Source organism: Ranitomeya variabilis, chromosome 4 (genome assembly GCF_051348905.1).
Source record: "Ranitomeya variabilis isolate aRanVar5 chromosome 4, aRanVar5.hap1, whole genome shotgun sequence".
NCBI classification, from domain to species: Eukaryota; Metazoa; Chordata; class Amphibia; order Anura; family Dendrobatidae; genus Ranitomeya; species Ranitomeya variabilis.
This window is the reverse complement of record NC_135235.1, coordinates 205841809-205859488: the sequence shown is the minus strand read 5'-3', so window position 1 is coordinate 205859488 and position 17680 is coordinate 205841809. Positions and strand designations below refer to the sequence as shown.

The window sequence follows — 17680 nt, the reverse complement described above, 5'->3', positions numbered from 1 at the left end:
CCACCACATGACTCCAGATCCGCTGCAACCTATCCACCACAGAATCCACCCCAGGACAGTCAGAAGGCTCCACATGTCCCGAGGAAAAACGAGGATGGAAACCAGAGTTGCAGAAAAATGACGAAACCAAGGTGGCGGAACTAGCCCGATTATTAAGGGCAAATTCAGCCAACGGCAAGAAGGTCACCCAATCATCCTGATCAGAAGAGACAAAACACCTCAAATAAGCCTCCAGAGTCTGATTAGTTCGCTCCGTTTGTCCGTTAGTCTGGGGATGAAAAGCGGACGAAAACGACAAATCAATGCCCATCCTACCACAAAAGGATCGCCAGAACCTGGAAACAAACTGGGATCCTCTGTCCGACACAATATTCTCAGGAATGCCGTGCAAACGAACCACGTTCTGGAAGAACACAGGAACCAGATCAGAAGAGGAGGGCAGCTTAGGCAAAGGAACCAAATGGACCATCTTGGAGAAACGATCACATATCACCCAGATGACAGACATGCCCTGAGACACCGGAAGATCAGAAATGAAATCCATAGAGATGTGTGTCCAAGGTCTCTTCGGGACAGGCAAGGGCAAGAGCAACCCGCTGGCACGAGAACAGCAAGGCTTAGCTCGAGCACAAGTTCCACAGGACTGCACAAATGACTGCACATCCCTTGACAAGGAAGGCCACCAAAAGGACCTGGCCACCAGATCTCTGGTGCCAAAAATTCCCGGGTGCCCTGCCAACACTGAGGAATGAATCTCGGAAATGACTCTGCTGGTCCATTTAGCAGGCACAAACAATCTGTCAGATGGACAAGAGTCAGGCCTACCAGCCTGAAATCTCTGCAACACACGCCGCAGATCAGGAGAAATAGCTGACAAGATAACTCCTTCCTTAAGAATACCCACAGGTTCAGCGACTCCAGGAGCATCAGGCACAAAGCTCCTAGACAGAGCATCGGCCTTCACATTCTTAGAACCTGGTAAATACGAGACCACAAAGTCAAAACGGGAGAAAAACAATGACCAGCGGGCCTGTCTAGGATTCAGGCGTTTAGCAGACTCGAGATACATCAGATTTTTGTGATCAGTCAAGACCACCACACGATGCTTAGCACCCTCGAGCCAATGACGCCGCTCCTCAAATGCCCACTTCATGGCCAACAACTCCCGATTGCCCACATCATAATTTCGCTCTGCCGGCGAAAACTTCCTGGAGAAAAAGGCACAAGGTCTCATAGTAGAGCAACCAGGGCCTCTCTGCGACAAAACGGCCCCTGCCCCAATCTCCGAAGCATCCACCTCCACCTGAAAGGGAAGTGAGGTGTCAGGTTGGCACAAAACAGGCGCCGAAGTAAACCGGCGTTTCAACTCCTGGAAAGCCTCCATGGCAGCAGGAGCCCAGTTAGCTACATCAGAGCCTTTCTTGGTCATATCCGTCAATGGTTTAACAACGCTAGAAAAATTTGCGATAAAACGACGGTAGAAGTTAGCAAAACCCAAGAACTTCTGAAGACTCTTAACTGACGAGGGTTGAGTCCAATCATGAATAGCTCGGACCTTGACTGGGTCCATCTCCACAGCAGAAGGGGAAAAAATGAACCCCAAAAAGGGAACCCTCTGTACACCAAAGAGACACTTTGAGCCTTTAACAAACAAAGAATTTTCACGCAAAATCTTAAAAACCATCCTGACCTGCTCCACATGCGAGTCCCAATTATCAGAAAAAACCAGAATATCATCCAGATAAACAATCAAAAATTTATCCAGATACTTCCGGAAAATGTCATGCATGAAGGACTGAAAAACTGAAGGTGCATTAGAGAGCCCAAATGGCATCACCAAGTACTCAAAATGACCTTCGGGCGTATTGAATGCGGTTTTCCATTCATCGCCTTGCTTAATGCGCACAAGGTTGTACGCACCACGAAGGTCTATCTTGGTGAACCACTTGGCACCTTTAATCCGGGCAAACAAGTCTGACAACAGCGGCAAAGGATACTGAAATTTGACAGTGATCTTGTTTAAAAGCCGATAGTCAATACAAGGCCTCAAAGATCCGTCCTTTTTGGCCACAAAAAAGAATCCCGCACCAAGAGGGGAAGAAGAAGGACGGATATGCCCCTTCTCAAGAGACTCCTTGATATATGAACGCATCGCGGTATGTTCAGGTACCGACAAATTAAACAGTCTCCCCTTAGGAAACTTACTGCCAGGAATCAAATCTATTGCACAGTCACATTCCCTATGAGGAGGCAGTGCACTGGACTTAGACTCGCTGAAGACATCCTGATAATCAGACAAATACGCCGGAACTTCCGAAGGCGTAGAAGAAGCAATAGACAAGGGCAGGGAATCTCCATGAATTCCATGGCAGCCCCAACTTGACACCGACATTGCCTTCCAGTCCAAGACTGGATTATGGGTCTGTAACCATGGCAAACCCAAAACAACCAAATCATGCATCTTATGCAGAACAAGAAAACGTATCACCTCCCGATGTTCGGGAGTCATGCACATGGTAACCTGTGTCCAAAACTGCGGTTTATTTTTTGCCAAAGGCGTAGCATCAATACCCCTAAGAGGGATAGGATTTTCTAATGGCTCCAGAACAAAACCGCAGCGCTTGGCAAATGACAGATCCATCAGACTCAGGGCAGCACCTGAGTCTACAAACGCCATGACAGGATACGATGACAGTGAGCAAATCAAAGTTACAGATAGAATAAATTTAGGTTGCAAATTACCAATGGCGACAGGACTAACAACCCTAGTAAGACGTTTAGAGCATGCTGAGATAACATGTGTAGAATCACCACAGTAGTAACACAAGCCATTCTGGCGTCTATGAATTTTCCGCTCATTTCTAGTCAGAATTCTATCACATTGCATTAAATCAGGTGCCTGTTCAGACAACACCATGAGGGAATTTGCGGTTTTGCGCTCCCGCAACCGCCGGTCGATTTGAATTGCCAGGGCCATGGAATCATTCAGACCTGTGGGAATGGGAAAACCCACCATCACATTCTTAATGGCTTCAGAAAGGCCATTTCTGAAATTTGCAGCCAATGCACACTCGTTCCACTGGGTCAGCACGGACCATTTCCGAAATTTTTGGCAATACACTTCAGCCTCGTCCTGGCCCTGAGACATAGCCAGCAAGGCTTTTTCTGCCTGAATCTCAAGATTGGGTTCCTCATAAAGCAAACCGAGCGCCAGAAAAAACGCATCAATATCAGCCAATGCCGGATCTCCTGGCGCCAGCGAGAAGGCCCAATCCTGAGGGTCGCCCCGTAAAAAAGAAATAACAATTTTCACTTGCTGAGCGGAGTCTCCAGATGAACAGGGTCTCAGGGACAAAAACAATTTACAATTATTCCTGAAATTTCTAAATTTAAATCGGTCTCCGGAAAACAGTTCAGGAATCGGTATCTTAGGTTCTGACATAGGATTTCTGATAACATAATCTTGTATGCCCTGCACACGAGCAGTAAGCTGGTCCACACCTGTAATCAAGGTCTGGACATTCATGTCTGCAGCAAACACAAGCCACTCAGAGGTAAAGGGGAAAAGAAAAAAAAAAATGAGAAAAAGAAAAAAAAAACTCAGAATTTTCTTTCTTATAATCCCGCTTCTGCAATGCATTTAACATTTAATACTGGCCTGGCAAACTGTTATGACCCCAATGGCGAGGGTCTCAGAGGAACAAGTAAGTCTGCAAAGTACAAAAATCCAGCTCATAGGGCAGTGGTAACTGGGTTGACCATATATCTACTCCTAACGCCAACACTAGAAGTAGCCGGGGAACATGCCTACGTTGGTCGCTAGATGTCTCGTGCCAGCCGGAGGACTAACTACCCCTAGAAGAGGAAAACAAAGACCTCTCTTGCCTCCAGATAATAGACCCCAAAAGTTGGATACAAGCCCCCCACAAATAATAACGGTGAGGTAAGAGGAAATGACAAACACAGAGATGAACTAGGTTTAGCAAAGAGAGGCCCACTTACTAATAGCAGAATGTAGTAAGATAACTTATATGGTCAACAAAAACCCTATCAAAATTCCACACTGGAAATTCAAGAACCCCCGAACCGTCTAACGGCCCGGGGGGAGAACTCCAGCCTCCCTAGAGCTTCCAGCAAGGTTAGGATACAGATTATGTACAAGCTGGACAAAAATGCAAACAAAAACAAATAGCAAAAAGCAAGAAAGCAGACTTAGCTTAATCTAGCAGGAACCAGGATCAGTAGACAAGAGCACAACAGATTAGCTCTGATTACAACGTTGCCAGGCATTGAACTGAAGGTCCAGGGAGCTTATATAGCAACACCCCTGAACTAACGGCCCAGGTGAGCATACAAGGGATGACTGACATACCCAGAGTCAAATCACTAGTAACCACTAGAGGGAGCCAAAAAGCAAATTCACAACAGACGGGTAGGCAAGGAGCTCTTCCGGGACCCTAGAGTCGCCCCTCTCCACAAGTTGCCCCCCAAGACTGCATAGGTGATATAAGTTAGACAGCCCGCCTTAAACTGACTGTCCTGCCGCTGTTTGAAGTATTGCTTGAAGCTGAATGTTATGATACTCCCTCGGCGTTCCGGCCACCGGTAGTGCGCCTCAGTAGGATGTTGCTTCGGTCTTACAGCACGACTCCTACTGGTATTTCTCCTTTGCGTGATCTCGTTTCTCACTCAGCACAATCTATCTCGCTTCTAATCCTTCCTTGGGCACCGCCGCTACCCGGAGCAGGCACGGTCCCGTTACGTTCGTTCAAGTTGCCAAGCCTCTGCCAGGATCCCACCCCTGACAGAGACCCTACTGTATCTTCCCCTACAACACCCTCTGCCACAAAGTGTTGCCTGGTTCCAACCCAGTCAGCTTTCTGATCTAACTTCCTGCCTGACCCCCAGTTTACCCACTATGGTGGGGAGTGGCCTAGTGAATAGAACCCTTAGCTCCCCCCGGAGGCCCGACTGTGAAATGTATTGGTGTCTGTGATACCTGATCAGATGAACTCCTTCAGTGCCATCAGACGCACCATAGCTCCCCATAGTGGCGGAGCCACAGTACTGCAACGACCAGGACTCTGGGGCGCTGCACTCCCCCCTGGTTAAACACAGTACTCCGGGACTGAGAAGAAAACAACAATACAAGTTAGCAAAAAGACATACAGTTTTGTTGAGTGCAATAACAATAAGCATATTTGAACAGAGCTTCCCTTTATGGGAGGTGAGGACACTTGAACGTTACAAACATGGTTAAGTATCATAGCAACATGCTATAAATAACTCTTCTTACCCAACCGGGTATTCTACTAAGTGCAAAATTGGTGAACAATAATTTAACATTGCCTCTAAGGACATACACTCTGTATCCACTAAAGACCTTCTTATAATCACATTATAAGGCAATTTAACTTTTTCATTCCCCTTCTTTAAATCTGCAGGACCGCCTGTCCTAACGGCACCAGACCTACTGCCTCTCCTTTCTATGCAGGACCGCCCCGTTCAGCCCGGGCCTACTGCCTTTTCAACTACTATACACGGTATAGAACATAACATTACTTTCAGTTTAAGAGCACTGAGCCATCTCTACATGACTCCTTTGAGGACTCAGGGTTTACCTTCTATCCTAACTATCTATCAACATTATCAAAAATATTTTCTATTGAACATTAAGCCTTCTCATTATCTTTCTCTCTATCATGCATGCTGGACACCACGTCTATCCCTACAGGCCCACTGCATCCTTCTTCTATCTTTCACTTTTTCTTTTCAGAGAACATCATCAGCATTTCTTCACAATTAACTAGTTAAATACATATAACTTTCTCATGTAAACATTATCATCACTTTCTTTTGTCAAGACATTATTGCTTCCAGTCTTAAAGCAATATCACCGTTTAAGCGCAACAAATGAACATCCCCTTTAAGAGGGGACCAAGTCTCTATGAGGTAGCACGCCTTCTCAAGCTACCAGTCCATACTCAGCAAAGGTTCCAGTGTGGTATCTTCACAAAGAGTCCTTCTTTAAGTAAAACCAGTAGGGAGCGCCTTTAATAAGGTGCAAACTATGTACAAGAAGTTCGCATCATGCATTGTTCATGATTTCAGCAGTTCTTTTCAACTATAAACTTGTGCAAAAATTTTGGAAAAACAACCAAAAAACAAAACAATAGGGATCCCGGGTCAACAGAAGGATCCCTTTAAGAGTTAACCCTGGACGGGTTTAGCAGCAAAACAGGAAACCAACCAAACAGTTAAGAAACTATTTACATATTTAAAGCGGTCATGCTTACTCGTTCTTCGGGGAGGAAGGTGGTTTCCTCCCGGGCCTCACCAGACCAACGGGTCGTCCTGCTGGTTCAAGGATCGGGTCCCGCCCCAACAACGACAGGATCCCTCGCCGGGATGTTCTTTTCACCGAGGCTCCGGCACGCCCCCAAGGTACATGGTGGGTCCGGGTTCTCCGCTGTTCTTCAGGGCCAGGTTCTGCGGCTTTTCCAGCAGGAGATTTATCCTCTGATGCCCCGGCAGTGGCTTGGAGGGCGACGCACCGCTGGACACCCCGCGCCATCCAGCCGGCCTCTCCCGTAGCCCTCCTCCATCTGGTGTAAGTTACCGCATCACCTGGCTCCAGGTCGCGAGGGAATCTTCCTCCGCAGGGCTCCACCTCCTCCCGGTCTACGTGGACTTGTAGCGGCTACCCGATCTCTTGTATAACCCCGCGTCCATGTCGGGGGTTGAAGGAGACCACTACACCCCAGTGGGACAAGGGGACCTCTGCAACGGTGGTCAGATCAACCTGGGTTGCCGGTTGTGGCCGGTCTCGCCATGCAGCCACCAAGCGCCGCAGGTGTTCAGCCTCTGGCATGAGCTTCAGGCCCTGCGTCTGCAGCGCACTTTCAGCCGCGGCCGGGTTTGGAGGAGCAGGGGACACTGGAGACAAGCAGACCTCCGTGGGCTGGCCCAGCCTAGCGATCACGCGGGCATCGGCCTCCAAGCGGGCAGCGATCCGCCGGGCCTCGGCCGCGGCCATGCACTCCTCTGACGGCGGCCGGGGAGGTCGGCCCATCGTTGGCTCTGCAAGGGTCAGCTCCCGCAGTGACGGCGTACCCTGGGCCACATCGGGCTGTTCAGCCTCTCTCCGAGTCCGATCATTCCCATGCGGTGCTTCTGGCGTCGCCATCTTTATCTCCTCTCCAGTGTCTTCTTCCCGCGGTCTCTTTCGTGGGCGGCCCCGTCTCCATGGTCTCCACCCTCCAAACAGGATCAGGAGGCGGACCTCAGCTGTTGACGGACACGTCCGCAGGACACAGAAATATTTAGACTGGGCGGCCATTGCTGTTCGCGCTCTCCAGCTTGCCCACGCCTACTCCACGCCCCTCTTCTCCTGCGCTCTCCTCAGCGTTGCAATGGCGGCGGATTTTGGCGGTAAATGGCGCAGCACACAGTCTCTCAATAAAGTACAATAAATCACAGTTCCAAGGCACACATGACCTGATTCTTCAGGCTTAAGTACATCCTGTTCGTGACGCCAAGTTTGTAGCACCCCCACTGCCGCAGGGCCGAGGGGTACCCGGTACCGGGCCTCTAAGTCTCTGCTCTGGGGTTGTCACGGTGGCTAGGCCCCGGTCCGTGACCCTGCCGTGGGCGCACAGTGTAGAGATGTGGATGGATGATGGTGATGAGGACTAGTGAGGCTGTGGTGGTGCAGTAAATAACGAGGACACCAGGTTGCAGTCTCTTTACCTCTTTACTGAAGATCTCTGTGTCCTCAGTCCGGAATACGGTTCACCAGGCTGCGCAAGTCCGGCCGGTCCAATGGCACCTCCAGAGTTCTCTTCACAGGTGGAAATCTGTGCCTTCCTTCTAGCGCTATGTGTTGTGGTCCTTCCCTGCTGTGCTTACGGAAAGTCCCCCACAACTGTTGTGTCTGTTTCTTAAGTTCCCTCACAACTCGATTAGATGATGTTCTGCTAATCCTCCGTCCCTCCCTGATGTTCTGGTTGGGACGGCACCCGTTTGACGGGTAGGCTCGGAGCTCTTCCGGGACCCTAGAGTCGCCCCTCTCCACAAGTTGCCCCCCAAGACTGCATAGGTGATATAAGTTAGACAGCCCGCCTTAAACTGACTGTCCTGCCGCTGTTTGAAGTATTGCTTGAAGCTGAATGTTATGATATTCCCTCGGCGTTCCGGCCACCGGTAGTGCGCCTCAGTAGGATGTTGCTTCGGTCTTACAGCACGACTCCTACTGGTATTTCTCCTTTGCGTGATCTCGTTTCTCACTCAGCACAATCTATCTCGCTTCTAATCCTTCCTTGGGCACCGCCGCTACCCGGAGCAGGCGCAGTCCCGTTACGTTCGCTCAAGTTGCCAAGCCTCTACCAGGATCCCACCCTTGACAGAGACCCTACTGTATCTTCCCCTACAACACCCTCTGCCACAAGGTGTTGCCTGGTTCCAACCCAGTCAGTTTTCTGATCTAACTTCCTGCCTGACCCCCAGTTTACCCACTATGGTGGGGAGTGGCCTAGTGAATAGAACCCTTAGCTCCCCCCGGAGGCCCGACTGTGAAATGTATTGGTGTCTGTGATACCTGATCAGATGAACTCCTTCAGTGCCATCAGACGCACCATAGCTCCCCTTAGTGGCGGAGCCACAGTACTGCAACGACCAGGACTCTGGGGCGCTGCACGTCTAAATTTTTAAATATAAAAACTTCCAAAAAAAACCTTAGAGGAAAAAAAAAGGCACAATGAAATAGCAAACTAGCCATACTTTACAATTACAACAAGACATGATCCAAAACAACACCATCTGGTGACATCTAACCACAGAAATACATCAGAAAAAGGCGAAAAATACCATTCTAGATAATAAGCAATAAACATTACGGGACAACCGCTGTTACAATATACAGCAACCAAAAGAAAAACCATAGTCAAATAGAAAAGAAAACACATGAAATTAAAAAAAAAGGGCCCCACCAAAAAAAAAAAACAAAAACATTATACTACACACTTGGCAATGCAAACAGTCAAGGAAGGAGATATATGCCATACGGAAAACGACGTAAAACCATCAGAGATTAAAAAAAAAAAAAAAAAAAAAAAAGGGAAAATACAATTGAAAATAATATAGCAGCACGGAACAATACAATACAAATGAAACATCATAAATGTAGCCCCCCCACCAGCAAGAAATGACACTCAAGGAAAGAAAAAAAAATGCCAACAGCGTAATAAAACACAGCAAGATATGAGCCAAGAAAACGCCATACGGTTACCCCCAACAATAGAAACCAGAAAAAGACATGCACCAGAAATTTAACAAGAAAAAATCAGCCAAAAAAAAGACATTGAACAACCGCATGACACCAGAACAACCCAAAACCAATCCAAAACCAATCCAAAACCAAGCAAGGCCGAAGACAATAAACGCCAGCATAAAGTACATCAGAACCAGATTTACAAAACACAAAATTTCAATAACCCACAGTGCCATAACCGTACAATACCACAGACCAAACATTGCACAAATTTAATCAAAATCAAGAAATAAAACACAGAATAAAAAATATGCAAAGAGAAATATATACTTACAGGTTTGGAAAGCAGATTCCCTTCAGTCAGTCTTCTTTGTAGATAGCCTTGTGAAAGACAATGCCAACCCCCTTTTTTTTTTTATATATATATATAGTGTTTTTTTAGTGTCTAGACAATGTTTTGCATTTTTTATTGGAAAACGCATGCGTCGTACAACGCACCACGACGCAAGTACCTGCGTTGTCAATACAAGTCAATGGGGTAAAAGGCGCATCGACGACGCAAACACGACGCAAACACGACGCATGCGTTTTTGAAAAGGTCAGCGCCACCCGAAAAATGCAACATGTTGCCCTAACGCCGCATGCGGCGTACAACACAACACAACGCATGACAACGCATGTACATGCGGCCCCATGCGGCGCCAATGTTAAAGATAGGGCCGCACGACGCATGCGTTTTCTTGCGGCGACGACGCTGCGGCGCACACCGCAAATGTGAACGTAGCCTTATTATGTCCTCCATTTCTGCCTAGTCATGCTGGCAGAGCGCTCCGCACGCTGCTCACTGCTCTCGGCTCCGTTCTGTGCTCCGTCTGCTGAGTCATGTTTACATTGATTATTCTGGAAGTCCACTCCCCAAACCCCCTCATAATCAGTGAGGCCCCTCTGCCTCCACTTCAGAGGGTCACTTATTCAGAACAAATGGCATAACCAAACTGACATGTGAACAGAGCCTAACAGAAAGCACTACCTACTTTAAGGTCAGGCACATGAACGACATGATGATTTGATCCTTCGGTCCCCACCTTTGCGGGACACAACCATCTCATTTAGACTGCTACGCTCTGCATAGGCAGCAACGGAGATAAAGTGTTGAGAGGTGAATAAGCTCAGGGCTTGTGTGAGGATTCACAGGGAGGTCATATGACTGCATGTATGTGATCTGCAGACTTCTGGCCACATTCCGACTAGACGTGTTTGAGCTCATTCAGTTCACTTGTATTGAGCGAGGTTGAGCACGTCTAGTCGGCATGTGACCACCATACAAATCATTGGGTGTGTGAAAAGAAATGGATGGCCCTTTGATGCCCTCCAATATGGGTGCTGTGTAATGTGTACTGGATAAAAACTTGTTTCTTTTTTCATTTGATAAGAAAGTGATAGGAAAAGTAAACACCCGGACTAAAAATGGATGAAAATTGGATTCAGCACACAATCCATATTTACGTAGTATGCAAAACGAAATTTTTAAAAAGAATGAAATGTATGTCTGAATTAGGTCTTAAGACACAAATACGAATTAGACTAATGACGGCCGAACCCAAAATTACCAAGTGGGGCCGACACTGTAATATGTAGGAGGGCTCCACACAATTGTTTGCCAGAGGGGTCGCACGGCCTAAGGCTACTTTCACACTAGCGTCGGACGACGCACGATGAATTGCGTCGTTGCGACGTACCGACGCAAGCAGTGAAAGCGCCGCACAACGGGGGCAGCGGATGCAGTTTTCCAACGCATCCGCTGCCCCATTGTGAGGTGCGGGGAGGTGGGGGCGGAGTTCCGGACGCGCATGCGCAGTCGGAAAAGACGGGAACGACGCACCAAAAAACGTTACATGCAACATTCTTTGGTGGCGACGGTCCGACGCAACACGACGCAACCGTCGCACGACGGTTGCGACGTGTGGCAATACGTCGCACTGCGTCGCAAATGCAAGTCTATGTAGAAAAAACGCATCCTGCAAGCACTTTTGCAGGATGTGTTTTTTCTACAAAACGACGCATAGCGACGTGCAGTGCACGACGCTAGTGTGAAAGTAGCCTAAGCCTACAAGTCTGCAGTCACTGCGCTCTGTGAGGATTCTCCAGTGCCATCAATTGTCTAAGGCCGGACATCCCCTTTAAGGATCCAGAAAGTCTGGTTTCAGAACTTCGACCCTTGAGATGTCTGGCAAGATAACCGATGGTGGAACGATCTTTTGGCTGAAAGTCGGCTTTACTCTGTACCTGCTGTATTTCTCCTCTTTTTCTATACCGTTTGCTGTAAAAATATATGGAAAATAGCAGCATAATAGAACATTTATTACTCTCCACTTATCTCCATAGCTCCCTATGGCACAGAGACAACCTACACAGTAATAATAGAGAAGGGGATGGCTCTCCATACATTTTCCTATAATATTATAAAGTGTTTGGGGGAAAAAAAATCCTGAATTTCAGTAATGTGAGACTAGAGCTGTTCCATGAGGAGCCTGTGTGCCATCAGCCGGCAGTGGAGGGAGTGTGCACGCCGCCTGCAGGACGCTCCGCCCGATCTCTGGCTGCAGCAGCTCCGGGCAGGATTGGCTGCAGACAGATGACGTCAGCTCCACGCCCCGCCTCCTGCCTATAAATCCCGGACTCCAGGGTGCGGAGATCAGACGGTCGCTGACTCTGAGCAGAGTTCTTGCTTCAACAGTGCTTGAACGGAACCCTCTCCGAGTCCTCGGCTCCTTTCTCTCCTTTCTTCAGTCCCTCAAGACTTTTACAACCTTTTTTGCGCCACTCAGACACCAAGAAGCCGCAATGGAATCCCAGGTGCGCCAGAACTACAACCGCGACTGCGAGGCGGCCATCAACCGCATGGTGAACCTGGAGCTCTACGCCTCCTACACCTACCTCTCCATGGTGAGTGCTCTGCTGGGCTCAGTCAGCTGTAGGACTACAGGTCCCATCCTGCCCAGGTGGCTTACTGCTCAGTGCTCCTCCATGTCTCTGCATTCTCAGATACAAGGTGATTTCTTGTAGCTCCATAGCAGAAATCTGCCCAAAAGATGCTGGGGGCTGCGCTCTTCTCTGGGGGGCTCCATGGTGGTTGTAGTCCTCCCTTCCCGGCTATCAGCTCCTTGCAGAGATCTCCGGCTCCGCACCCTGATGTGGCCAGCACAGCTCATCTCTGGGCCCGGAGCACAGTGTGTTTCCTCCATGATGACTACACAAGACCTCTGTGCTCTGGGCAGGAGACCTGATCAGCGCTCACTTCTATTTACCTCTCACATCTGCTAGAAAGTAACTGTTCACTAAATAGTGTTACAATGTTCTAGTGCAGGGTTCTGTGCTCCTATTACATTAATGTTAGCAAAATCTCCTGCACCGAGAAGTGTATATATATATATATATAATTGTGTTGTCCTCTTCCCACAGTGACAATGATGTAATTGTTACATTTTCCTTATCTTTACAATCTAGTAATGAGGAATATTTGCCCTTCTTCTCCTTTTGCAGTCCTCCTACTTTGACCGTGACGATGTCGCCCTTCACCATGTGGCTAAATTCTTCAAGGAGCAGAGCCATGAAGAGAGGGAGCATGCTGAGAAGTTCCTGAAGTACCAGAACAAGCGTGGGGGGCGAGTTGTCCTGCAGGACATTAAGGTGAGATTTTGGCTTATTACTAAGGCTAGATATACATTGTCTGTGCGCACTCAGATGCAGGAGGGATCAACCATAGGGACCCAATGTAAGAGGGGGGGGGGGGGGTGATTTGCATACCGTATAAGCCGAGGCACCTAATTTTGCCATGAAGTACTGGGTGAACTTAAATATGCAAATTGCCTCTTCTGAGAAAGAGGACTTAACTCTATAGCGCCACCTGTTGGTAGTAGCGATCTTACAAGTCATAATCAACCCTTTAACGAGTCGTGCAATATGACTTAGGATAAAAGCCAAATCAGGATCTCAATTCGGGTGAACTTATTGACTCTAGTATAAGTGGGGTATGCATTGTCCCCTCAACATCAGCACAAAAGTGCTGAAAAACTTGGCGTACATACAGTAATTGATTGATTTGCTGTGGGATGTAGGCTCATATAAGAGGGTGACGGAACACTGGAGGATTCTCCTATATAGATGTGAACATTTGCCATGGATAGAACCTCCAATCTTGAGGTTTCTTAGGGTATGTACACTTGTTCTTAGGGCAGACTTTTTTTTTTATTTCCCATTCACTGGTATGAGTGAAATCTGCTGAAAGAATTAACATGCTGCGGAGTTAAGTCTGCAAGTCAAATGTGTGCATGAGACCCCAGGATTCTCACTCACTTTACTGGTGTCAGGAAACTTTCAGGTTTTGTGACCTCCACAGCACAAAAAGCAAACAATCCTGTAATGTGTGCACAGGCTCCTAACGCCCTTATTTCTTGAGTGATTCTGAAGATCACTCTAAAGGTACCGTCACATTAAGCAACGCTGCAGCCATATCGACAACGATGCCGAGGTCCCCGGGTAACCAGGGTCAACATCGGGTTACTAAGCGCAGGGCCTCGCTTAGTAACCCGATGTTTACCCTGGTTACCATTGTAAAACATTGCTGGCATCGTTGCTTTTGCTGTCAAACACGCCGATCTGACGACCAAATAAAGTTCTGGACTTTCAGCAACGACCAGCGATATCACAGCGGGATCCAGATCGCTGCTGCGTGTCAAACACAACAATATCGCTATCCAGGACGCTGCAACGTCACAGATCGCTATCGTTGCAAAGTCGTTTAGTGTGAAGGTACCTTAAGGCCGGGGTTACACTAGACCGTAATACGGACGAGTGCTATGCGATAAAAAATCGCATAGCACTCGGCCCAATGTTAATCTATGGTGCAGCTCCCATCATCCGATATTTTCTCCACCGTATTCAGGATCAGAGTAAAATCGCAGCAGGCTGCGATTGTCAGCGTATCTCGGCCGAGACTTGCCAATGCAGGTCTATGGGTGCGAGAAAAAATCGGATTACACTCGGACTGTGTGTGCATTGCGAGAAATACGCACCGGTGTTAGAGAAGCCGGTAATTCAATTGCCGGCTTTTCATTTCTCCTTCCCAAACCCGACAGGATATGAGACATGGTTTACATACAGTAAACCATCTCATATCCCTTTTTTTTTTTTTTTTGCATATTCCACACTACTAATGTTAGTAGTGTGTATGGGCAAAATTTGGGCACTGTAGCTTTTAAAATAAAGGGTTAAATGGCGGAAAAAATTGGCGTGGGCCCCCGCGCAATTTTCTCCGCCGGAGTGGTAAAGCCAGTGACTGAGGGCAGATATTAATAGCCTAGAGAGGGTCCATGGTTATTGCGTGCGCCCCCCCCGGCTACAAACATCTGCCCCAGCCACCCCAGAAAAGGCACATCTGGAAGATGCGCCTATTCTGGCACTTGCCCACTCTCTCCCCATTCCCATGTAGCGATGGGATAATGAAGGGTTAATGTCACCTTGCTATTGTAAGGTGACAGTAAGCCAGATTAATAATGGAGAGGCGTCAATTATGACACCTATCCAATAGTCCGAAATGCATAAATAGTGTGTATATGTATCTAAATGACATATACATACTGTATATATGTTTTAACGAACATTTGAGCACATAAATCCATTAGTTGTCGGTTTTGCAAGCCTGCGAGAAAATATTGCAGTACGGATGTCACAAGGATAATTTGATGCGAGGAAATCGCATCCTCGCACTGCACACGGATCACTGTTTTGGCAACATTTGGGCGATTCTCGTCCGTGTAAAACGGACCGTATTTTTATACTGTGTGAGTCCCCGGCCTAATGATTTCTGTCTCTTCTGCTTAGAAACCTGAGCGTGATGAGTGGGCCAACACCCTGGAGGCCATGCAGGCTGCTCTACAGTTGGAGAAGACGGTGAACCAGGCCCTTCTGGATCTTCACAAATTGGCTTCTGACAAGGCTGACCCTCAAGTAAGTATCTCTGCAAGCCTTGTATCTTTCATTAATAATATATATATATATATATATAATTTTTTTTTTTTACTTTAACTTTACATTATCTGTTATTTGGCTAGTAATTCTTGCATATTAATAACCGACCTTGTTCTCTTTCAGCTCTGTGACTTCTTAGAATCTGAATACCTGGAAGAACAGGTGAAGGCCATGAAGCAGCTTGGAGACTACATCACCAACCTGAAGCGCCTTGGGGTCCCCCAGAACGGCATGGGCGAGTACCTGTTCGACAAGCACACCCTGGGGGAGAGCAGCTAAGATGTGTCCTTCCTGGATACCACCAGTCTCGTCTGCATCTCCTTGTCCATCTGGAATAATTATAATGCCCCCTGAGATGTGTTGGGCTCCTTTTAAACCTTGTGTGATCTTTGTTCCCTGATCAGATGTGACCGTGCTTGTCAGCAAGTTTTCCAATAAAGTCTTTCTGTCGTTCAACATGTGCTTAACTTGTGTTTATTGAAGGTTTTTGTAGTAGGGAAGCGCATACACCAAGGCACCAATGGTTCAGTGCAACTTCCCGACTACTTGTCTTCCTTCCATCTCTACCCTCTTTGCTTCACAGCTCCAGCAATTAACAGGAGCTAGAGGAGGATGGAAATGGATGCAGAACAAGTAGGTGGGAAGGTGCAGTGATTTGCAAGGTGAGCAACTGTTCTTGGTTTGAACAGTCTTGTGTGAACAACCAGTCTTAAACATCAAAAGGTAAGCAGCAGAAAAAAATAGAATGTGCGTTGCAGCCATCACTTGTGATGTAACTACAAAGCTGGGTTGGTGTAAGTCAAACTTTCACAAGGAACATTGCTATTGACTTAATCTAGGTGTTACAAGTCAGAATAAACTTGGTTACACATACTGAGAATTTATAGCATCATAAATTGTTGCAATGTCGGTCTCTCAGACATGGGGGGGGGATGGACGACCAACCACTGGAGAATGTATGGCGCAGCTGTAATCTTGAGCAACCAGTAGTAACAATGGTTTTCAACTCTTCTCATGGCAGTAACGATATCCGGTGCACTAATAACCAATGGATGTTGCCTACCATAGGACTGATCTGTAGGGGGAACACCCCTGGGACCCCTACCAACCACAAGAATAGCAGTTAAAGTCTTGCATGTCCGACCACCAACATTCGCTGTCTGGAAGAGTGGTGGTCGTGCACCCCAGCAATTGTACACGATCTAAACTAGCATATCACTAATTGCAATGTGCATAATAAGGTCCTATAGGGTAATGCTTCTCATGCCCGTTATTCTCAGTATGAAGCCGATGGTTAATGGTCATTGCCAATAATGTGTACACTACAAAGTTCTTCAACCCTACGGGGATACACCTTTTTAGCTTGCATAATTTATTCTCCTTTTATATAACATAGTAAGAAAATATACAGATATATTCAGGCAATGTGTCCAGGCTGTGCCACCTATCTACCTCATCTGTGTTGTCTCACTACTTTTACTTTCTCATTTGCCTTCATGGTCTGGTTTTATCATTATAATAAAACTTTATTTTATCTGCCTTTCAATGCAGCTTTCTTTATAGGTGTTTCCTTATTGGTTTATGCTTTCATGGAATATATACAGTGTGTATGTATATATACCGTATATATTTTACTTTATTTTAAAATTTTACTTTATCAAAATAATAAGCTGTATTTGGTCTTGTACATTTTTAAATCCTGAATGCAACCAGGATCATATTCCTATCCAGATGCTTCCATTCTGTTCCAGTTATTGCACTGGTTGCCCAACTGCTACAAAATACAATATAAAGTTATCACTCTGCTCCACAAAGCTCTCCACAGTTCCGCACCACCTTACATCTCCTCCATCTCTGTCCACCACCCTACCTGTGCCTTCCATTCAGCTAACAACCAAAGATGAACATCTTCTGAACCTCCCACTCCGGTCTCCAAGACTTCTCTCACGCTACTCTAATTCCCTGGAATGCACTACCCTGGAAAAGTCAATTACTATAGTGTCTGATATTGTCTGCCCATATCCCCTCTGAAAGTGCTGTGGAATGTGTTGGCTCCTTTGGTGGTTCCCTTATTCCTCTGTCAGAAAGTGTTATTGTAGGACTTTCTGTTAAGTCACAGAGCGTACAGCATACAAAGGTGATGAGAACAATGGTTGGCATCTCAGATGCTCTCGGCAACATCTCTTGTCAGACAGATCAAGAGAGGACTGGATCTTAGTTCTCAGTCCATGGGAACACATTCTTTACTGCAGAGAATTATCTAGCACGTTATGTACTACGCTAGGTTGTACTAAAGAACAAAGTGCACAGCACAGTCGCTTTCAAGCCAACTGATGAAATCACTTTGTGAGTATCGGTACATAGTCTCTCAAGCTTCTCACA

The 17680-nt window shown here is 47.0% G+C and overlaps 1 protein-coding gene across 1 annotated transcript; it reads left to right on the top strand.

Moving 5' to 3' along the window:
- The first annotated feature begins 11953 nt into the window (after positions 1–11953).
- On the top strand, positions 11954–15754 carry LOC143770273 (ferritin heavy chain B-like). Its single transcript, XM_077259741.1, has 4 exons — positions 11954–12214; positions 12812–12958; positions 15152–15277; positions 15422–15754. Exons 1-4 carry the CDS (start codon positions 12113–12115, stop codon positions 15575–15577), a joined length of 531 nt encoding a protein of 176 aa, XP_077115856.1. The 5' UTR covers positions 11954–12112; the 3' UTR covers positions 15578–15754.
- Positions 15755–17680: the final 1926 nt, after the last annotated feature.